Below are 24,825 nucleotides of genomic sequence, written 5' to 3' on the forward strand. Positions count from 1 at the left end.
TTCGTACGGAAAAAACTTGACATGAACATTGCATATGCGCAAATGAAAATTCGCTCTGTTAGTATTGCTACCGAACGATAATCAACATTTGTCTGTGCATAATGGAGTATTTGAGCAGAAATCGAACGATGGTTCAATGAGGGGGACGAAAGAAATCGAAGGATAATCGATAGGTGTATGGGCAGCTTTAGGCTCACTTTTGGGGTTAGGTTGTGTTAGGACTAGTACAGGTTAAGCATTAAAGTCTGGCTCAGTTATTAAGTGTTATTGTTAGGGAGTCCAGTGTTGAAAGGTTCCCAATAGTTCTAGTGTTGGGATCCTCCCTCCAAAAACTACTGGTGCTGACAAGAAATAAATCACTGACCTAGATATCACATTTCGAAAGACAAGTAGACATAATACCCAAGACCATGGTTTAAAACTTGCACACATTTATATAAAATTGTGTTCAAAGAAACAATAATATGGCTATATAAACTCTGCTACCACTGCAGATTCCCCCCATCTGATCATCGCTAGTGAAAAATGTGTGTTTATGGTACATATGCTCTATAGAATGATCATATGGTTGTGGACCTTCTGGCAATCATGACACTCATTCACTCTTTTCTATATGTAGCCTTAGTCATACATATCAGTCAGATTTTAGCTCTCATTTTTACCTCAAAATAAAAAATAAAATCTGGCACCTAGTAGGTTGCTATAGACATTGCATACATATTTTCCTTTCCTCCCAAGAAATGTGGCCTTGTGATACCCTAATGCTAGGTGCTGACATCAGTGTCACAGAACAACAGGATGCTGTGAACTGTGCATGTTAAAACTATTAGTATGGGAATGCCCAAGAAGACTGAGGTAATGTCTGTCTAAACTCTGCATGGGTGACAAGAAGCTGCTATGTGGGGACTGCTGTGGGGGGGTGCATGGCAAAGGCATTGTAGCTGGACCTGTGAGGTAGTTCAGTGTGGGGCTTCTAGTAGTGCTATGCCAGGAGAAGGAGCCTCCTGTGCTCTGTGCAAATGTAGAGTCGCCACTGCTTGGGTAATCAGGTGGTGAGGGGGGCAGCTGGCATGACATATCTACCTCCTGAAGGGAACTAAATAGTGGGTCTGTGGACAGGTGTGATTTAGACTGCAGGAAGGCAACAATGCGAGCGTATTTGGTGTCCTTGGTCTCCATCCTTTCTACTGTGGTCAGGTAATGAACAAGATTCTTCATGCACTCATGGTAACCATAGTGAAAGTAGTTGGCAAACTCTGACAGGAGATCTGTTGGGAGACAATGAGCTAATTTAGACTTTGAAAGCCAATATGTCTAAAAATGAATAGCGGGTATATAAAAGGATAAATGCACCTTTACCAAAAAAAGGACAAAATACACCACCACCTGTTGCTGCATCATTCATTATGATATAACTGGATATCCCAGTTGGGCCCAGCAGCAATCATATATTTGTCCAAACAGAAAAAAAGACAAGCAAAACCATGACTGGATAATGTATGCAGCAGTAGGATTAAAATGCATGCAGATATATAGTTCAGATATATATGTCAGAATTATATAGATCGGTTTGCTTTTGCAATGTTAGTTACTGTTATACTAGAATAACAATAAAGGAATGTGTTAATTATGGAGGTTAAGGATCCTTTATTGATTATACTATGGAACTCCATCAATAACATCCCTGGCATTCCTCCTACCCATATATTAAAGGTTGGTGGGTGTAGACCCTATAATGATTTTGCCATGGCCCTTCATTAATAATGACCCCAGTATTCATCCTACCCAAATATACAAGGGTGAAGGATAAAGACCCACTAATGATTCTGCTATGGTACTGTAGCAATAAAACTCACCGTGCATACATTTTAAAATTTGGAGGATAAAGATCCTATAATGATTTACCTATAGTATTCAATAAGGAATGCTCTAGTATTCATATTGTCCATAATATTACACATTTACAGGTTACAGGTATTCATTAACTGTAGGAAATTATTGTTAGCTGCTACTTTATAAAAAGAAGTTTCCTTACAACAAAGTATTATGTCATTCTTTCTACATCAAAATTACATAAATCTTTACTTTTAAAAATTAAATGAAATAGAAAACTGAGCACTGTAATATTTGTTCTCTTAACATTAATATATGCAATTAATATCTTACCTTTATCCCGACCTCTAGGAAAATCAGCAGCATGCAATGCTCTCAAATACTGAACTGTCATTTCCAAAATCTCAGCTTTTTCCAGTTTACCAGAGTTCTGAAAATGAAATAATTTAGTTAGTATATTCAGAATTATTTGTGCTTGCTGACATAGATAAAAAGCACATAAAATAACAGCATTCACAAAGCAAATTAAATTCAATCACATACATCACAGACTGGCTGATTTTGTAGCCAACAGAGCAACATCTTTTATGATATTATGACTCTTAGGGTGATAGTAAACAATTAGAAATAACTATTCCTATATGACAAAATGTACTCAAGACAGCACAATCGACAATTTCTATCATTTAATAGTTTCTTTGAAATGCACTGATATGGTAACCTTTGTTTTATATTTTAGCATTGTATAATACCTGAAGTATTCATTCTTGCCTGTTTAATATTACACATAGATTATATTGCAATTATCCATTAGTTAAATAAAAAGCCCAGTAATATTTCATCCATGACAGTATAGAGCATAATGTTGCTTTAAACATGCATGACACACTGTATAGTGTAACCTGAAATGGGAAAGGTGATATGACAAGGACAGTGTGGGTAAAACATAGAAATCCAGTATGAGAAAAAAATTCAGAGCTTCAGGTAAGAATGTGGATGTATTCGATTCATAGGAGGCATTTCTGGTCATACACATGGAAAGTTTCAAACATCAACTTTTGTTTAACCGGGTCAATATAAAATATTTTATGACAGGGATGGTGGTAGGCTGGTGGTAGGCTTCACTGATCCAATTAAATTTGTTTAGAATTGCTAGAACTTGTGAAGGTGACTAGTGCAACCTGTATGACTTAAGTTAGAAAGTAAGCATGATTTAGACCGCATGGTTATGTTGTAAGCAATGTGATATTTCTGCTTGCTTCAAATATCCAGGGGAAATTTTATAAAATTATTTTAATTCCACTCAGGCGGTGTTATTTAAATTCTGTAGCTGCAATGAATACAAGTTATGGTGAAAATGACATTTAGATGAAAAAGTAAGGAAAAGTATTAAAAGATAATGGGGAATTTATCAAATCTGGAGCAGAGAAAATCTGGACCAGCTGTGCACAGCAACCAATCAGCTTCTATTTTCAGTTTTTTCATTTAAGATATGAAAATGTAAGAGAGAGGCTGATTGGTTGCCATGCACAGCTGCTCCAGATTTTGCCTGCTCCAGCTTTGAGAAATTTCCCTCAATCACAATGAAATAATAATTCATAGATGGATTTATACTATGTACTACTGTAAATGGACGTAATCATACTTTGCAACGGTACACAAGTAATGTACTAATAAAATATTAGAAAGCATGTGTTCAACTGGACATTTAAACTCTGTGTGATGGAATAATACAGCGATGGTGACAAAATACTCTAGGGTTGAAATGGGACAGTGCTAATGGAAGAAGTTCACATACAATGGATGAAGTAATTGTAGATGAGAGTAACACTGCATGGATGATAACATAATACTATTTGGGTCATTGTTGATGTACCATTCTGGGCAAGCGCCACTGACCTGCTTGGCAAGAGCCATGGGCACCGTCTTCCCAAGTTCACTGAGGCAGCGATTTATCCTGTCTCTCCTCCTTTTTTCTATCACCTTGTGGGAGACGGGGATTCTCTGAAAATAAACACATGACACATACAGACACTGGTGAATCAACATGGTTAAACATCGGACAGAGATGTCAATCCCAACCGGCCATGAGTCTGGTACAGAGCAAGAGAGTGCTTCCACTCTGCTCTGAAACAACACTCACTTTTCTCTCCTTGATTTTAGCTGAGCCCCTGAGGGAGATCATACAGGCTGGTCTCATCACACCGATGTCCATAGTCCTACTGTGCAAGCTGCTCTTGGTGCAAACAGGTAGACTGCAGTGCAGCTCTTCTCCCACCCGGGCTGGGCTTATAAAGCGATCACTTATCAGCACTGTGCATTCAGGGCCTGTGTGGGGATTAGGAGCCAAGAGAATAGGGAGGGAGGGGTGGTCATCCAGGCGAGACAGCCCTAAAACAACACAAATCCCTATGTGTGACTGGGGGCTGGCAGGGGGCACATCAAATTTGTTAATCCACGTGGCCCTTGAGGGACACGTGATTGTGAGCCTAGTAATCAGGGGTGGAAGTAGAGGAGGGGATCTGATGTGTGAATGGGCACCTTGCACTAAGTTTTCTGCTGAGAAATCATCCTGCATATCTAATGCATGGTCACTTCTACCAATGTCAAGTACTAGCAATGAGGGAACTCTTGTACACAGGGGGCTATTTAGTAAGGTATACCTGTATTAGTTACAAGCATACAGCCATGGACAGGATACATTTTTTTAAATAACCTATTATTACACTAAGCTGGAACTTCTGTGTGTGCCTCACTTCCCTTATGAACCACCTAAATGTCTGCAACCTATAATCTCAAACTACTTTTTTTTTGGAATAGAGAGCACAGGCTTTTGTTTCCAGAAATCAAGGATTTCACTACACAATACATATCAGTTATTATGATAATTAAATAATTTAAATGATAAAAGGTCTTTTTTGATAACAATGGAAGATGAGAAATCAGCTAGTTATATCTAGAATCACACCACACTTCGGATGTAAACACCATCTGAGTGATGTTATACCAATAGAGTAGCGTGTGTTCACTTAGCGATTGTTCTCTGAGAATTACAAAGAAAGTGGAGCTGTGCTCGCTTTAATCACCCAATCGTGTGCAAGGAAAAAGCCTGTTTTTTTTAAATTTCTCTACCATGGGTTTGAGTATTTAAAGTATTAACTACGCTCCGCAAACCTTTCCTTTGCAAAATGAACTCTCTACTCCTTGATTAGATCAACCCCATTGTGCACATAGTAAAATAGCTGTTCCTTTTACTCTAGGTCATTATCAATTGTGAAAGCATCCTACACTGCCTGGTTGTAGCAAGCACATTTTGAATTGGTTGCATCACTTGCAAAGATATAAGTATGTATTGGCACTTTAAGAAATGACCAGTATAAGAAAGAATCATAAAGAGTGTGAATAGAAATTTGGCAGCTTTTTAGAAATGCAGTAAATTGTATATATGTTCACAAAAATCATACGTAAGAAACACTAGCTAATTATAAATGAGTGTTCCTAAATTATAAAAATCTGATCATTTGCTTTAAACCATTTACCAAAGGTAATTTGCCTGAGCTGCACATACAGTCCTACAGGCTTTTAACAGCAATGTTGGCAAGAGGCAGATGTATGATCTAGGACTGGAGGTGATACATCTGCCATGTAGTTTACATCTTGGCTGACAAGTAGAAGCGGTGCACACAAAGATAAATGCTTCTATCTCTTTTCTCACTGAAAACCTGCAAACTGGACCATTGTATAGAGAATTTCTATCATGTTAAAAAACATGTATGTGTAAAAAGTCCTAAGGAGCCTAGATCAGTCCTATACTTGCCTTGTTATTTATTATTATTTGTTTATTGCAGGTATTTATATAGTGTTGACAGCTTATGCAGTGCTTTACATAGTTGCACATTCACATCAGTCCCTGCCCTAAGGGAGCTTACAATCTAAGGTCCCTATCTCACATGCATACATAGAGGGCCAACTTAGAGAGGAGCCAATTAACCTACCAGCATGTCTTTGGAGTGTGGGAGGAAACCAGAGTACCCGGAGGGAACCCATGCAAGCACAGGGAGAACATGCATACTCCTTGCAGATAGTGTCCTGGCTGGGATATGAACCAGGGACCCCCAGTGCTGCAAGGCAGAAGCACTAACCACTATGCCACTGTGCTGCTCATGTTATGGTTATGTTTTTGACCTATCACAAGTTAGGTTGCTTATCAGTGGCGTAACAATCGCCATAGCAACCCAGGCAGCCGATATGGGGCACGGTCAGATGCCGAGCGGACCGCCTAGGTCGCTATGGCATCCTCTGCTGGTGGCTCTGAAGAAGAATGCACTGCTGTTCAGATCACTGACCGTAATCTGTGCAGCAACGCGTTCTTCTTCAGAGCCGCTGCTTTGTCAATGAGAGCCAGCAGTGGAGGTGGAGGAGGACGGACCCGGCAGTGGAGGAGGAGGCGGGCCCGTGGTCGACAGCAGGGGAGGAGGCGGGGCCCATTGACGAGAAGGAGGCGGGCCGGCGATGGAGGAGGAGGCGGGGTCCATCAGCGAGCGTGGAGGAAGAGGAGGTGGACAGGGAGGAAGAGGAGGCGGGGCCCATTGACGAGAAGGAGGCGGGCCGGCGATGGAGGAGGAGGCGGGGTCCATCAGCGAGCATGGAGGAAGAGGAGGTGGACAGGTAAGGAGTGCGACCAGCCCACCTGAGGGTGACCCTGCAGAGCCCACCATAGAGACTCTATGGTGGGCTTTGCAGGGTCACCCTCAGGTGGGCTGTGTGGGATCTCAAGTGGGCTCTGCAAGTGGTATAACTAGAAATCACAGGGCCCCATACAAAATGTTGCTATGGGGCCCTGTGATTTCTAGTTACGCCCCTGCTGCTTATTATCACCAGATAACCTTTAAATTACATGACGTGAGATAGCAACTTTCATTTAAAGGACTCCACTTTCTAAACTAATTTTCTACTTTGGACATGGTCATTTTTGACTTGCAAATCATATTTTTGGCATGCAACGCTTATTAAATGCACCAAATGCAGTAAATGGGTGTTTAATACAGCTAAAGATTTTTGAATGCAGAAAGTTGGTCCTCTGTGTATATACTTTTTAAAATTAATTTATTTAAGTTTTATTAATTTTCAAGTAATAACAGATAAACATAACATAAATCACATAAACATATTCAAAGATTATTGAACAATTATTGAAAAAGGCATGTATGACTTAAGAACACTCATGTCCAATAATATAAGAAAAAAATTCAATATGGGAACAAAAGGGAAGGAAGACAATTAGACAGGGGAATGACAAAGACAAATGACAAAAGTATATGGAACAATGTCTGGGTTGTGATTTCTGGTAAAACGCTTCATGTTTTTGATACCTCAAATGATGTCATAAGTTTTGTAACTCATATATGCCATTTTCAAAATAAAAATTGTCAATTTTAAAAAAAAAAAAAAGACAAATGACAAAGACAAATTCTGGTTATGGTATTCAAACCTATTCAAATTATCATAAAGTATATGGATGGTACCCATTAAAAAAGTGAGAACTATAAGATGCATCACATATTATGATACAATTTAAAAGTAAATGAAAATTCATTGGCTCGATAAGTTAGCACAGTATGAATTTGAGGCCAGATTTCAACCAGCTTGCCCAGATTTTATAGAAAGGGGCATAATCATCCCAATTAGAATACAATAATTCTTCTAGAAGTCTAGTAGAGTCAAATTTTATAAACCAGCCTCCTATTGAGGGCGATTGAGTTGTCCTCCAATATCTGGGTATCAGTGACTTAGCAGTGTTAAGCATAAAGGAAACCAAAGATTTTCTATATTTACTAGGCGAGTCAGAGGCAAGATGAAATAAGCAGATCGAAGGCTCTAAGGGTAGTCGCATGGCACATACTTTGTGAATAATAGAAGTAACCGAAGTCCAAAAGGGTTTAATTAAAGGACAATCCCACCATATGTGGTTGAAAGTACCTGCAGATCCACATAATCACCAGCAGTTAGGATGATAATGAGTATTGAATTTGTGTAATTTAGTAGGGACATTATACCATCTGGATATTAATTTATAATTGGTCTCCAAAATGTGGACATCAATAGAGGAAGAGGTCACTAAGGATTATATTATCTGTGTATAACTTCCATGCAGAAGTCCTTTTGGAAAGGAATATGCTTCCTGAGCTGAAAATGATTTAGTGTAAAGTATTATTTTCTTTGGCTTAAAGTAGTACTAATGGCTGGGTGTTTTTTACCTTAAAGTGGACCTTTACACTCAAAAATCATATCATATCAAATTCTTCCAATGCATCCTGCTATGTATGATGATTAATAATAACATAAACATGTCAGGTGTGAAATGCTGTGATTATAACATACTTACACTTGCAGAGCATTCACTTCCTACTTTGAAAGGACAAAATGACTTCAGTGTGGCAAAGCCATGCACACCTGGATTGCCTTGTCATCAGCAGAGCATTGCTGGGAAATCTCATCTGTAATATCATGGGATCTCAGGGAAAGGCATTTTCCTCCCCTGAGATGATGTGCATGGTCACATGCCCTAGTCACATGTCCAGTCACATGTGCCAGAAATCCAAGAAGTAAAGGGAGGTCTAGTAATCATCCCTTAGTAAAAATGGCCACTGTCAGAAGACTGTCAGAAGACTGGGGAAGGAAAGAGAAATAAGGGATGCAAAGAATACAAAGCCGGCAATTATCTAGAAGTATGTGTTTGTAGATTGTCATTACTAAACATTTCTAAAGGTGCCTTTGTTGTTATTTAAAAAATATGGGTAAAGTTCCTCTTTAATGCATTCTGTGCATTAAGGCAAAAAACACCCAGTACTTTTACAAAACCCACGTCCCACACAAACACTTACCTGTAGCTGCTTGTAGCCTCCCCGCAAAGTGTCTATACACACACAGCTATGTGCGGGCACGGCGCTGAGCGTACAAGCACTGGTGCCTCCACAGCAGCCGGCTAGCTGATGGAGACATCCGTATGGGGGTGAGGGGCTAGCGGTTTGGATACCACTAGAGAACAAGGAAATAACAAAATGTAAAGAATAAAAAAAAGTTGTTTTTTTCAAGTAAGTCTGGCCCCCATGAACAAAATTAAGTTAAAATAAAAACGAAGGTATAATGTCACTTTAACTTATTAATTATTATTCAGATGTAAGCTAAACGTCACATTATGTTGAGATTCAGCCATGCATGCCCATGTTCACTCAAGTGGACATGATTTTACCAGAGAGAGGGATTGAATACTGCTTGCCCACATTAATGGTGTGAGATCATTTGTAGTATACCAGTACCATTGAAATTGGGCTTTAAGCTACCCTTAATCTTAAGGTGTACATAGTCTTAGCACCCACTGACACTGACAGCCAAGACTTACAGGAGCTGATTTACTAAGGAAGACAGCATGTTCAGCATGAAGTGGCTTCACCTCATTCACTATGCTAAGTGAAAATTCACTTTGCAAAGAAAACATGCTCTGCTCCTTTAGTAAATCAACCACTTTTAGACTAGTAACATAGGTTAGAAAATCTTGTCTAATTGCTATTGTTTGGCTCTGATAAGCCAGCGCTGGTGGCATCTGAATAGTGCTGTCCTGCTCTATAGGTCTAAACCCAGATGGTCAAGGCAAGGCAAGTACAAGGCAACTTTTCATGTTGGATACACTGGCCAGCACAGATAATTTAGGAGAGCTGGATTGTGCCTGTACATCCTACCGCCCTCTAGTGTCTGCACCAGCTTTACTCCAGTTCTCGGTGTTTAACACCACATTAGAATAACCCTTTCATGGCCAGAGTTCCTTAAAGTTTAGAATTCCAAACCATATTTAGCAGCACTGTTATGTGTCAGTTAACTTAACAGTAAGTCTATGACTATTTTTTCTCATTATCAGCAGGTCTGAGAACTAGGAAAACACACAGTTACACATTTCTAGTTCTCTGCTGCAAAGTTAATTAACATTCTCACGGCAAGGGGCATTTTTCATTAGGGCTTATAATGTTGGATTGCGGTCATAATGGGGTGAAGGGTAAAGAAAGAAAGCTAACATTATTTTTACAGCCTGATGGTATAGCAAATGACCCCCCAATCTTTAAACAGTCCCAGGGGTAGTCACCACACTCTATTTGTAAGGTAAATGTCAGGTAAAAGTCGTACAAATCCAAATTAGGTATAGGAGCACTCATGGGTCTTGCAATGGAGATAAGTCAAAGCATCACCATTTTATTGTCAACGTTTCGATAGAGCTCAGTCCATCTTTATCAAAACACGTGTCTTGATAAACATGGACTGAGCTCTGTCAAAACCTTGACACCGCAAGCAGTGATTTCAGCTGTGAGTGTGGAATCATTCAAAAAGCGTTTGGACGATTTCCTCAGGGACCGTGACATACAGGGTAATAGGTACACAATATTATAAGATCACACATGAACTCATACACATGTAGATGCACATGCATACATGCAATAGGTTGGCCTTGATGGACCTGTGTCTTTATTCAACCTCAAATACTATGTTACTATAAAATACTAATGCTTTGACTTATCTCCGCTGCAAGACCCGCAAGTGCCTTTATGCCTACTTTTGACCTCCTATACCTACCTTCTATACCTACTTTGTACTTTGGACCTCCTGATGTTTTAACAATAAATATTTGTCTATGAAACAGCTGAAAATAGTTTTTGGTACATAAACAGTTGGTACATAAACAGCTGGCTTTATGATCTGCTTTTCTGAGGTGAGGTGAGGTTTTTCTCCACCACACATCTCAGTCACAGGTTAAATGTAACAAATGTAACTCAGCGAGACCAGAAACAAGGGATCACTGACCTCCAGAATGACCAGACTTCATTCATACAGACATTCTGGCCGGTACAGGAAAAAATAGACAGTGAATAGATACAGCTTGCGCAATGTTTGTCAATGTCCCATTCAGCTTTTATCCCACATTGACCCAAAGGGTCATAGTGTCATCGTAGGGGGTCAGTGACTTCTTCTTTCAATCATCCCTAGTCTTAAATAGACATAATATACATGTCTACAGATTTACTTTGGTGCAGTTTTGCTAAAACAAATACATTTAAAAAACATCAGAACATAGGCAAAGAACCGTGGTCTCAGCATTCTAGTTATGTTCATTTTATGTTCAATCTGATTTACTGATTTTTCATACAGAGAAAAGCAGAAGAACAGGGTGTATAGAACATCAAGAAGGGAAAGGCTATATATGGAACATTGTGCATAAAACACATTTCTAAAACAAGGGTATAGGCTTGAAACTGCAGCTATCTTCCACAAAGTTGCCAGACGGGGGTGGCAACTTTGTTTCATGCATTTATTCAGCATTTTTGAACCACTGTAGTATTGTGTTTTGCAGTTGTTAAAGTGACAAAAAATGTTTTCCCTCCCTCAATGTTATTGTTAGCACTTACCTTAAATGATGTCTCTTAATCCGATCTTCCTCTGCTTTTCTGATGTTTTCATGTGTCCCTCCAGCCCTGCGGCGGCTCTCCGATCCAGCGCTGACTCCTCTGTCCTTGCTGGCACTTCCTGTCCCACGGTGTCTGCATGCAGGTGCACGCTGTCCAAAGACTTACCTTGTGTCTCTGCTTGTCTCTCGGCCGAAAATCTGAACTGCGCATGCGCCCGCCCCAAGATGCTTTGTGGCCGTCCAAGTTAAAGCAGGTTTTTTGGTTTTTTTGCCAGCAGTAGATATATGCAAAAAAAACAAAGGGTTTAAAACCCCTTTAATCTACAAAACATTCTGCATTCTTTATTTTTACAACAGTTATACCTCCAGCTTTCCAAAGCTGTCCTCCAGAACTGGCAGAGAGTGTGAAGAAACTTCCATGTACAGAGAGTGTTGCTCTGAAGAAAGCCATGCAGCACTGAGCAGTAGCCACAATGTAAAAACAGCAGATTGGCACCATTAGGGTGAGGGGCATATTGATTATTATTTTTGTTTTATTTTTTTTGCCTTCAAGCATTAACATTTGATATGACAAATAGGTTTTCTGGCATTTTGAAACAATTCCGGAAAGGAATGCAAGTCTGTGGATTGCATGTGCACTGCACCTGTTCCGGCCAGTAGGGTCACTGCAAACCTGCTCCTTTGCCTAATGTTGGGAAAATACAGGTACGCTTTAAGCCAGTGCATTCCAAAACACAATGAAAGGAAACTAGCATTGTAGGGTTTGGTGTAGCAATGATCATTGGATTATATACTAATACTACTGGCTTCTCTCCAGTGTCCCAAGTAGATCATCTTTTTTTGCATAAAGTGAATCTGAACTTTACCCACCTACTGCAAAGCAACAGGTACACTTATACTTGCCGCTCTTTAAAGTAGTATCCAACACTCAAGCCCTTTTTCAATAATAAATCCAGGTCAAACAAATAGCTTAAATTTTTTTTTACTATAATATCACTTTAACTGCTCCATTCAACCACCAGGGATGAAAGCAAAGCCCTGTGTAAGCTACAAGTCACTGGAATCATACCTTACACAGGTTTATAGATCACCCTGACATAGTGCTGACCATTTCCTTCCACTACAGGTGCTAAGAGCACAAGTACTTAAAACCCCTAACTTTGTGGCATTTAGTTTGCTCTGTGTACCATATATCATAAACCTTTTTCATTCTTTATTGTGTATCAATTTTGCTGCTCTCCTGCATCCTCTCTGCAGCCACTTTCTGTCTTCATGCATGTCCTCCAGCAAATGCTGCATATAATTTATCAGAGTGGGGTCTTCTGATAGTGGTAACAGTGGACCATGCCTGAGCAATGTGCGTTCACTGTGGGAGCTTGAAACAAGGTGACAACACAGCAGAACAATTGGAACACAGGTACTAAGCATTCATTTGTCACCCTTTAATAGGAAGTACCTGTACAAGGTCTTTTATGGCATCATCACCACATAATATATGTTACTAAACATTGAACATATTTTTGAATTCAATTTTAAAGTTTATATAAGTATTCACACACATTTGGATATCAAACACAAGCAGATTTTCTTACAATGTGGAACATTCTGTGAAGAAACAGACAATTGAAGAGAGGACCATAGTATAACAGCTATTTCCTTAATATAGGAAATTACAGGTTCTCTTTAAACCAGCACATCCCCATCTAGAAGACTAGTAACATTTTAGGGATTGGTTTAGTAATGGTCATTGGCTTAGAGCATCAGAAATCTCATTGCTATAGATTGCACTTCAGATGTCATTGTTGTACCACTTTATAATATATTATATGTGGATAGAGACGGGTAGATAATTTGTCATAGTATGCATGTATGTACATAATTACTGGAGCTGTTTACTGCTGTGATAAGGCAAATTAAAGGGTTAAATATATTTTCTTAGGCTGGAAAAACACCTTTCCGTTTTGGTGCATTTTTCCCTGCTGGGTTTTCCATTTAAATCAATGATCAAGACACATGTTGATGTGCACCACCATGTGTTTGAACAAAAGCTGCAATGTACTTTGCAACATGCGCTTTAACAACTGTTAGCGCAAAGCACAGTAACACATGAACAACACATCTCCAACGCATCACACCGGACCTGAGTTTTAGCACACCACAATGTGCAGATGTCTACCACCTGTGTATTGTAGTGGGCTGAAAAAAGGTGCAGATGTAGTAAAATGTCTGCTGTGGTGTGTGGGCAATCCATTTAAAACAAATGGGTTGTCTTATCACAACGCACTTTAAGGCTAGGTTCACAGCTAGGCGACACCTCACCGAGACGGTGAAAGGCGAGGAGGCGGCCAGGCCCCCGCAGCAGCAGTGGTGGAGGCCTGGCCTTAGCAGGGCCCCAGCATTGCCGCTACAGCGGCTTTGTGACAAGGTGGGGCCTGAACAGCAGTAAACTCTGACAGTGACAGCTGTATGTCCCGGCGGCTGCTGTGCGGGGATGGGACAGGTGGCTCTGTAAATGCCTGTCACTGTAAGGAGTGTTTAGCCTGGCGGTGACTGTACAGACTGTGCAGGCACCGCCAGGCCACCACATCCTCTCCTGTGCTCCTCCCCTCCACTGGCCACCAAGGACTCAGGAGAAAGAGGTTCTGCAGGAGTTAGGTGGGCCAGTGGGGTCTATGGGTGCTGGATGGTCCGGGGGGGATTGGGAGACTATAGAGCTATCAGTATTGCTGACTTTATGTAAAATGTATAGCTGGTGGTATTCTGCATAACTGTATAATGATTATACAGGAATGCAGAATACCACCACCTATGGACTACAAATTCCAGCACTGGCGCGGAACTACCAGGGTTGCAGCGGTCGCAATTGCGACCGGGCCTTGGCGTTCCGCCTGTTGGACAACGTAGCTGAACTGGAATGTGAGCTGAGTTGGAGAATTTTTCCAAATCAGCTATGTTGTCCTAGATTGTTCACTTCTCCTGCCTTCTCCAAGCTCTTCACCCTTGAGAATAGCCCCCTTAGTGTTGAATAGAGTGTGAGGGGTTAGAATCTCTGTCAGGTACTTATTGTTGTCCCCAGTGGGGAGATTCGCCCTCTCTATTTGTCCTGCTGACCACTGTCACCTGGACTTAAAGTGATGAGAAGCCCAATATGTTGCGTTTGGGAACTCTTCCAGTTAGGGCCCTTGTTCTGGGATTTTCCTCACTTTGAAGAGATTTCTCATTTGCTGTTATGCCTACAGGATGACAAGTAAAGGCAAATCAGCCCAATGGAACACAGATGGTAAAAAATAAAAGGGGTTTTATCCATACCCAACTCTATCCAAAATGAAAAAAGTTTTGGCTTTAGATAAGCTTTAAGCCAGCAGAACTGTGTGGCTGAAAGCAGCAAACTTAATGCCAAATTTATGGGCAGCTCAGAATAAGAAGGCTGTCTTCTCTTTGAGGTTGTGTGTCCCTGTCAGGGCAGCCCAGCACTCATAGAGTGCGGTGGGAGGTGTGCCTTGCCAGCCTGAGCCTCGCTGCTCCAGCAGAGCGCATGACGCACAGAGCCAGGCAAAGGAAGAGACCAGGGGAACTCTCATTCCTCCTTGCCCATTGTCTCCCACCCATGTCTATTTGTACAATTCCTAAGCAGCCACCCCAAGTCCAGTCCCGAGCCCCATGCCTGCCTCTCAGAAAGCCTGTCCAAAGTCGTTAAAGAAATTAAGTAAGCCTTTAATAGGCTGTTCCGCCGAGTTCAAGGGAGTTCTTGGCGAGACGTTTGTTCTGGGGATTTCTCACACGACTTGCTGACACGTCTATCTTTATGAGAGATGGCAAGCTTTTTGTTTACACTTCTTTATTTGCTCGGACACACCGGCAGGTGTGGGGCTGAGGCTGGCACACGGCGGCTCCTGCAGGCTCTGGCACACGAGGGGCTCCCGGGCGCACTCCCCTTCTTGGAGAGGCTCAATTTGTAGTCTATTATCCTATAAGAAAATGTCCCATTGAGATCGTGTGAATAGTTTGGTCGGCCTAATTTTGTTTGAAGAGAGAAAAGAAATAAAGCGGAATGCAGCTGCTCTTAAACGTGTCTGATTATTCAGTGTCACCTGTGAAGAGAGGGGCGCTGCGCAGCCAACGCCACCCTGAGCCCTCTCTATTCATTTGCCTAATTTTGGTCAATTTAACAAACTTCAGGAGAAATTATTCTGCCATTGTTGAAGAGGGGAGAGCTTTCTGATCGAATTAACAGCATGTTTTGATCCGGTAAATGTCATTAAAGAGGATGAAACAATCGCCTTTAAAGTGCTCTGGGTAATGCGCCAAGTGAGGACGCCAAGGCGCAAACATGACAAAGGCAGCAGTGGCCACTTTTGTAAACTTCCCATTGCTGCATTCTTTTTTCCCTTGGACACAAGAAAGGGTATTATTTCATACTTGAATACGTTTTAATCCAACAATTGTCTAATTTTCTGCAAACATATCTCCACAGCATTGACACGCTGGATGGCTGCGGTGCCAACAAGCGCTTGTCTCTCCCCCTTCCCAGGGAGCGCAGGCACCTTGTGTAGGGCTGGGAATGGGCGCACCAGGGATTTTTCTTTCAGGCTAACTTCTATCTGGCCTGAAAATGATGTGAAAGGGACAGGGAATCAGAAAGAGGGGCCAGATAAGCACCCTGGGGCCCCCGCTCCAAGCTCCTGTCTGGAGTGCGTTCAAGGCACGTTTAATGCATTGGAAAAGCCTGTTTACTGTGGACAAAGGAGTTTTCTCTGCACATAACTCACCGGTTTTGTTATTTTACAAGGTACAAACGTTGTTTTCATGTTGATCACGAGGATTTTTAACATAATCACTTAATGCAGCGTGTGCAGCTGTTGTTGGTTAAGGCAGCGTCTTCTCTTCTCAATAGGGTTTAGTGGCACTCGGAGACCAAATCTGGTACCTTCACCATTTGTGCATAACGTACAATATATGCACAGTCATATGTTATTGTTATTTCTTACTATTAATTATTTGTTAAAAAGTGTCTTATTTTTATTTGATGTCATAAGGGCATTTTTAGGTTTCCAGGATTTTTTTATTTTTTTATTTTTAGCTGGGTTGGTTTTTATGGATATCTAAGACTAGGTTTACACGATTTAATTTTTTAGGGTATTATATCCTACTGCAACAAAACATTACATTTTATGGAAGAGGTACTAATAAGGAGAACAGCTATATATATTTCCACACATTTGCATAAATTGAGGAACGGAAGACAAGGAAACAACAAAACATGGTAGATGCTTAGACCACATCAACTCACCTCTATCACAGTGTCAAAATCTGTAAACAATAAGAGAAAGAAATGGGTTTAGTGCTCATCCGTTAACACACACCGGATCTTTTTAATCCATTACACAGACTAAAGTTAAAAAGTGAACTTATTGTTCCTGCATTGGGGGCTATCATTGACATATTACAAAATGTCAGGCTACATTGACAATAGCAGTTATTTAAATGTCCACCAACAGGTACAGCTAGATACTGTTGCAAAAAATAAATAGCCTTACATATATTTTTAATGTGAAAAGCCAAAAAAGAACCAGTTGCAATCATAGACTGTTTGATACACAATGGCTCATTCACACTATGAGTTGTGTTAATGCAGTGGTAAAGAAAACTCTGGGGAAAATGTAAAGTTTCAGTTGCAGTGGGGCTCCCCCTCACTGTACTGTAAGGGTTAAATGCTCATTCTAAGGTAAGGTAAGTAAAACCACTAAACAAAAAGAGCATTTAACCCTTGCAGTGCAGGGAGAGTACCTTTTCCCTTAAATTTCCCAGGAGTTCCGCCTTAAAATTAGTTGCTTTAAGGAAGTACATTAGTTTAGAATGGGCTGACAGGCACCTTATTGCATGGAAAAACTGAGATGCACTTTTGGCACCTAACTGTCCTAATGCAGCTGATTATTTGTAATGGAAAAAAGAAAATAGCACTGCGCTTCAAACTCGAAAATTATATTCCTAAAATGTGAAAAAATAGTATAAAATGTGAAATTGTCACAAAGGAATATGCAAATTTGTGTCATACACAACACCTGTGTTGCACAATGCCTGTGCTGATGATAGTAAAAAAACAAAAAACTGTGCTAGTACATCTCATAAAATGTGTACATATAGAAAATCCTGTGTTGAATCTCACAAGTGATGTATAACTCCCTCTTAATCTACATAACCATGTGTGAAGTCCATTACTTCTAGATACAATAAAGTCCTTCTATGTGAGGATATATCTTCCTGCTTTTATAGTCAACACCAACATCCGTGAATGCAAAAACAATTAGTGAATCAGTGCTCTCCAGTCTCCACCGTGCTCAAAGATAAGATCTGGCCGCACTCACCGACTCCTATTGCTCACCATAATTCAGATGAACAATTAGCGCTTTGCTGATATATATAGAAACAAATCCTCTCCTTTGTTTTTAATCCGACAATAAATTGGGGTAGATTCCTCCCAACTATGGCTTATCTTTCCAAAATCGTGTAAAACTATTCCTCCATCTTCCACCTTCTCTTGTGCTCAGAGAGAGAAAAAAAGGCTTCCCATAGTGTAATATGTCAGAATAAATTTATTTAAAACGATTAAAATGCACTTACAATTAAAATAAGGCAATTGCGTATGGATTGTGTCCACTGGAGCTCCTGTCTCTATGATCGTAATGCTTGCATAGATCCGCCCATCAGATGCATTTCGTCACTATTGACTTCCTCTGAGGTGACGGTCTGCATACGATTATTTGTAATATAGTGCACCACAGCGCATAGATGGTTCCCATCTGTATTTGCAGTACCCTATAACGCAAATGCGTAGTGTCGTTCTGCCTAGGTGCATTTAAAATAATAACATGAATAATCGTGTCTGTCTGAAATATCCACTTTCCACCTTTGACATCTTTTCTATGAACTTGTCCACCTGGTAACTTATTACTGCGCAATAGTTTGTCCCCTTTCAGGAGTGCCAAGAACTTTGTTATCTTTTTCTGTGTATAGCCAAATTGTGAATTGTATATGGGAAACAATGGCACAAAATCAATTGATTGATCAACTTCTCCAAAATAAATTTTGTCTTTTATATTTCAAAAGATCTATTTGTATTCCTCCTGCAGACTGGACTTCTCTGTCCAGGTATCAAGACACAAAACCTTTCTCAAGCAATTGTGAGGTCATATATTTTTTTGTTGTAGTCACCCAGTTTGCTGTTATTCTTCCACAAGCTCTAACTTTTTCTGCATAAAGCAGCTGGTAGATCAGATAAAACTGTTTATTTCTAATGATTTTTGGAAAGTTTGGGTTTGTATTTTACCATTTTCTGATATCATTTTTAAACCTAAAATCAATAGAAATATGGGCACTATTTATCAATGCTTTCACCCAAGATTCACACATTTTTCTAACTGAATCATATGTGAAAAATGTAAACCATGAATCTTGGCTGAAAGTTGTATGAATTTTGGGTGAAACCATTGATAAATAGACCCCACGTTGTTGGGGAAACAACAAAAGTATGATGATATAAACTAAGCTTGATCAAAAAAGGAATTAAACAGATTGGGGTCTCCTCTCCAGATGATCAATATTTATTCTATATAGACCGAACAGCCATAACGTTATGATCACTGAGAGGTGAAGTGAATAACATTATTTCATTACAATGGCACCTGGAAGTGGGTGGGATATATTAGGCAGCAAGTGAGCATTTGATCCCTGAAGTTGATATGTTAGAAGCAGAAAAAAATTGGCTGGCGTGAGGATTTGACTGACTTTGACAAGGGTCAGATTGTGATGGCTAGACAACTGGGTGAGAGCAACTCCAAGACGGCATCTCTTGTGGGATGATCCAAGTCTGCAGTTGCCAGGAGTTTGAGGCGTTGACTTCCTCCAAATTCTCCAGATCTCAATCCAATCAAGCATTTGTGGGATGTGCTAGAAAAACAACTCCAATCCATGGAGGACATCCATCCCATCCACCTCGCACCTTACAGGACATAAAGGATCTGCTACTGACAGCTTAGTGCCAGATACTAGGGATGCACTGATACCGATACTAGTGTCGGTGCCGATGCTGAGTATTTAGGTGAGTACTCCTACTCGCCCTAATGCTCCGATGCCTAGCCCAATCCTTACGGTATCAGGAAGCCGGGCAGCGTGTCATTACATGCTGCCTGGCTTCCTGATTGGCCGGGAAGCCAGCTCCATACTCTCGTCACTTGTGGGAAGCCGGGCAGTGTGTAATGATGCGCTGCACGGCTTCCTGATTAGTCGGAAGCTAGCCAATCAGGAAGCCAGGCTCTGCGTAATGACGCGGCGCCCAGCTTCCTGATTGGTCGGGAAGCTGGCTTCATGCTCCCTCATCATGAGGTGACAAGGGAGCATGGAGCCAGCTTCCTGGCCAATAAGGAAGCCGGACACCACATCATGACACAGCGCCCGGCTTCCTGATTGGCCAGAAAGCCGGCTCCATGCTTTCTCGTCACCTAGTGACGAGAAGCATGGGGAAGGCTTCCCTGCTAATCGGGAAGCCAGTTGGCGAGGCGTTACACGCCTCCTGGCTTCCTGAATGGGACTTCCGGTACTCGGTATTGGCGAGTAGCGAAAAAAAATATCTGTACTCGTAATCGATACCGAAATACCGGTATCGGTGAATCCCTATCAGATACCAAAGCGTACTGTCAGAGGTCTAGTGGAGTCCATGCCTCGAAGGGTCAGCAAAAGGGGGACCCTCTCAATATTAGGCGTGTGGCCATAATGCTGATCGGTTTAATTCTTCTAGAGAAAAGGGTCTGTGTCAGGTGCACTACTGGGCTATGTTTATGGCCCATTGGGAGTCTTTATTTATTAAGTTTATTGGTGAGCTTGACAACATTTGACATCTTACCTACTTGTTGCCATATGCAGAAATGGTTAATGACTATACCAAAGGGTCCATTTTGTGCCTGTGGAGGAATTGCTGCAAACTGGGTGACTACAGCAAAGAAGCACTAAGAATATGACCTCACAATTCCTTGAGAAAGGAATCAGTAGACATCATCATCCCAGAAAGAATAACATGTATGTATAAAAAAGCTAAAACTAACCTACCCCCCCCAACTTACCTGAATCTGTGGTCATGTGGCACACTGGGCCCTGAGTCTTCAATTTTCTGGACTACAGAGTGGGAAAGTCCTTCTACTTCTAGGTGTACATGTCGCTGGCCAGTGATGAGGCACTTCCTATTGGCTATCAACAGGGTCCTGAAGACTCCAGTGTCATGATTTTCACATATGAATCAGTTAATTTTTTTTTCTAACTGCACCATATGGGAAAAATATAAACTGTGACTCTTGGGTAAACACAATAAACACGTGTTTGGGGACACAACAAAAGCATCAAGATGTCACAGATGGACAGCAACAAGACTGGTTAGCAGCGTAGATGAACTGCAGTGGTGCCTCCCTTCAGGTTCCACGTTGCAGAAATGTACAAAGTACAGAGGTCAGCGGTATGATGCACAGTACAGAAGTCAGCGGTGTGACACAAAGTATAGAGCTCAGAAATGTAACGCACAGTACAGAAGTCAGCGGTACAATGCACAGTACAGAGTTCGGTAATGTAAAGCACAGTACAGAGGTCGGTAATGTAACACACAGTACAGAGGTCGGTAATGTAACGCACAGTACAGAGGTCGGTAATGTAACGCACAGTACAGAGGTCGGTAATGTAGCGCACAGTACAGAGGTTAGTAATGTAACACGATAGAAAAAACAGCTTCCGGTGTATCATAGATAAGCATGCATATCGAGAGTAACATTGTACAACATCACCATCTACAGCTCAAAAGACAAATTATCAGTATATGCTGTTGCATTACCAACATTTCCATCCTTTGTTGCCTCTTAGTTCTGCTCCAATCTTCCGCAGCCTCTATGCAGCCACTTTGGGTTATATACATGCACTACTGTGATGGCTGCATGGCATTTCCCAGAGTGGGTTTTCTGATGGACAGCAGTGGAATATTCATAAATAATGTGGGACAGCTACTTGAAGTCACCATCAGAAGCCCATGTAACAGGGTGACAATACAGAAACACATTTAAGAGACAGGGACAGAGCGTTGTTACCTTATAGCAGGAAGTGAGTGCACAAAGACATTCACCACCAGGGTCATCAGGTATTATTTTAATCTAAGCCACAAGGTAAAGACATTGAAAATGACTTTGGAGAATTACATTACCATGTTAAAGCATATATGCAAATATGAAATGTTAATAATGTCATTGGGTAATGTCATTGGGTAATATCAAATTTGAGCGCAGGCAAAGAATCGTGTTGGCACTGCAGTGAACCTGTAACTCTAATACCTGGATATTTACCATTATGTCACCATAAGCAAGAATGATGATGAGATGAACCGGCCCTAAATGAGGGAAAGGCCAATATATGGTTAAACCCCTCGGTTTCAAGTGATTTAATTGCCTGTGTAGACCTGGCCTAAGCCACCAGATGACTCGATATACTGTAATACCTGCTACAATGGAAATGCTGCTATAGAGTAACTGATACTCTCTGCTGCCACCTATAGTTTGTTTTGTGAAGTACTGGTGGTGAAGTGCTGCTGGATTTACTGTATAAGGAGAACTTACTGCATGCTCTCTTAAAATAGCCATGCACAAAGGAACTGAAAACAAAACATTTTTACTAGCACACAATTAGTTGATTAGAGTGAACACAAATTAAAATATTTACTAATCTCATTGAACATTCAGTTTGCTATGTGAAGAGCCTCCAACTATAATAAGCTACAGCACACCACAACACACAAGTGTGAATACTCTTATTAGAAACAGTGCCGGTGTGTGCGTTGCATTAGCACAGCCCAATCATTTTTAATAGCTCTCAATGCACTTCAATGCATGAAAAAAAGACACCTGCACTCTTTTTGCCAACACAGCGCACCGCAATGCACAGAGTATTGGTATCTGTGTTGGAGCACCATTCAAAATAAATTGGCAGTGCTCCAAAGCACACATATATGTGCGTGTTAACATGCATTGCCATTATTGTAACACAGTAGTATGAATACAGTTATGGACAGTTTCTTATTGATCAGCTAAACACTGGAAACTAGGGAAGTTTGTGATTTAAATCTTTACAAATAAGCTTACTACATGTCCAGCTAAAGATATTGAAGGAATAACTCTGGGCAAAAGTGTACTTAACCTTTGCAGCGGGGCTACCCCTGCACTGCAAGGGCTATGTGCTCCTTTTTGTCTAGGTGCTAAAAAAAAGTTGGAATCACGTGAACCTTGGAGTTGGCTTGCTCTAAAGGTGCCCATACACCTTACAACCATCGCAAGACCTTTGTTTTGCGATGGTTGTAAGCTAATTAAAAGCTCGTACGATCTGTCCATCTTGGACAGGCAGAGCGTACTTGCGATCATCCAAAGCCCGCCCCGCTCCGTTGCTGTCGAACAAGCACGCCATAGTACGATTCTCGGCGGGTTTTCTAGCATGCTCCCTCGACAAAAGACGTGCAACCTTTTCTACTGTATTTCACTGGGATTTCCTGCGATTGTATGGTGCCCATAGGTGTATGGGCACCTTTAGACCGGTCTTCCCAGCCTCGCTCCCCCTCCGCTGAAGCGGTCTATGGATCCCTGAGTTATCACGTTCTATACACTGTGTATATACATGAGAACGCCAAGGGACATAACCATCACTGCAGCGGAGGAGGAGACAAGCTTAAGACCCCATTCACACTGCGCGATTCGCAAATCGCGCGTTTGTCGCGCAAATGCTTGCATTGCAAAGAATGGAATCACTGCAAAATCCGCTCCAAAAAGGGTCCTGCTGTAGCAACACACAACACGCGACAGCAGGACCCTTTGCCCCATTCAGATGCATTGAAGAGCGATATCGCACGGTAAATAGCTGCGATATCGCGGGAATTACCGCGCGATAAATCGCTTAATGTGAACGGGGCCTTAGGGAACGGAGTAGCAGTCAGCCAGCTCCAAGGATCAGGTGAGTGTAACTTTTTTTGACCAGGGGTCAGCAACCTTAAACACTCAAAGAGCCATTTGGACCCGTTTCCCACAGAAAATAAAACCCCGGGAGCCACAAAACCCTTTTGACATCTAAAATGAAGATAACACTGCATACTGTATAACCCATCTAAGACTCTCTATAGTGGGCTCTGCATGGCCTTAGGTGGGCTGGTCGCCGGGGTCTCTTTCCCTGTACCTCCTCCCAACTCCTCTTACCTGCTGCTGCTGGGGCCTGGCCTCCTCCACCCCCTCCCCTGTCACCTTTGCCATGCCGCCCCTAGTACAGCTGGTACTCATGTAAGAGGCCCCCCAGACCCCTCACATGGGTACCGGCTGTACCCTCCTTATGGCGGTGTACTATCAAAGTTTGTGACTAGGTTACAATGTGTGACCGGTGACCTGGTCACACATTTCAATGTAATCCTGCCCAGTTTTTCAGCGGTGGAATGTGTGACCGCCAATAGGTGAAGCATTCCAACGCTTTATTAGCTGTTCCAGGGCAGATCGGCATTGCAGATCGTATGTGCAGGAGAACCGATCTGCCCTGGGACAGCTGATGATTGGTCCTGAAATGTCACTTCTATCCGACTTTGTGAGTGGGGTGGAATGTGAGATTGCAGTCACAGAGTCGGATAGAAGTGACATTTCAGGACCAATCATCAGCTGTCCCAGGGCAGATCGGTTCTCCTGCACATACGATCTGCAATGCCGATCTGCCCTGGAACAGCTAATAAAGCGTTGGAATGCTTCACCTATTGGCGGTCACACATTCCACCGCTGAAAAACTGGGCAGGATTACATTGAAATGTGTGACCACGTCACCGGTCACACATTCCAAGCTAGTCACAAACTTTGATAGAACAGTGGCCCCCCTGTCTGTAAATCATTTAATCAGAGAAATAGATTATAATAGGCAACATTACAGTGTAATGTTGCCCATTATAATCCATATTTCTAATTAAATGAAATAACAGTACACAGTGTGCAGTTACACCCGTACCACAATCCCCCGCTCCCCCCCGCTCCTCATTCGGACTCACCTGCCAAGCCTCACAGCCAGCATCCCAGCCAGATGGTGTGGATTGTGGACGGTGTGACACACACTTCTCCTCTCCTGCTGCCGGGAGAGGAGGTGAGGCACAGGACCCGCCGCCTTGCTGAGAAGCCTGTCAGCAGTGCGGGGCCCCAGGACCCTGCACTGCCCCATATTCCACCAGGGGGGGGTGCCCAGGACCGGTCCTCACTAGGCCCCCCCACAGCCCCAGGCCCCGAGGCTCCGGTGGTAGTTCCGCCCCTGGACAGGGAGCAGCAGCAGAGGGATGTAAAAGCCACATGCGGCTCCAGAGCCGTGAGTTGCTGACCCCTGTCGTAGACAAAAACAAGCAATGCAGAGGTAGCCCCGCTGTAAAGGTTAAAAACACGTTTGCCCGGAGTCCTTCAACTCTGTTGCTTCACTTGCAATACATTGATTTTCCATCAAGTATTTGTAAACAA

The 24,825-nt window shown here is 41.9% G+C and overlaps 1 protein-coding gene across 1 annotated transcript; it reads right to left on the reverse strand.

Moving 5' to 3' along the window:
* Positions 1 to 670: 670 nt before the first annotated feature.
* On the reverse strand, positions 671 to 22,768 carry HELT (helt bHLH transcription factor). Its single transcript, XM_018561284.1, has 6 exons — positions 22,716 to 22,768; positions 21,928 to 21,962; positions 3,977 to 4,161; positions 3,733 to 3,837; positions 2,167 to 2,263; positions 671 to 1,268 (listed from the first exon to the last, which is right to left on the reverse strand). The coding sequence occupies exons 1-6, from the start codon at positions 22,766 to 22,768 to the stop codon at positions 784 to 786; spliced, it is 960 nt and encodes a 319-aa protein (XP_018416786.1). The 3' UTR covers positions 671 to 783.
* Positions 22,769 to 24,825: the final 2,057 nt, after the last annotated feature.

This window comes from Nanorana parkeri, unplaced genomic scaffold, assembly GCF_000935625.1.
Source record: "Nanorana parkeri isolate BGI_ZX_2015 unplaced genomic scaffold, ASM93562v1 scaffold513, whole genome shotgun sequence".
Lineage (NCBI taxonomy): Eukaryota > Metazoa > Chordata > Amphibia > Anura > Dicroglossidae > Nanorana > Nanorana parkeri.

Excerpts from the sequence above, each read along its gene's own strand:
- HELT (XM_018561284.1), bottom strand. The coding sequence starts at position 22,768 with ATGGCGTGCTTGTTCGACAGCAACGGAGCGGGGCGGGCTTTGGATGAT. Across the intron at positions 21,963-22,715 it reads CGGGCTTTGGATGATCGCAA|TTCCTTTGTGCATGGCTATT; the intron begins GTACGCTCTGCC and ends TTTTGTTTTCAG. Across the intron at positions 3,838-3,976 it reads CTAAAATCAAGGAGAGAAAA|AGAATCCCCGTCTCCCACAA; the intron begins GTGAGTGTTGTT and ends GTTTATTTTCAG.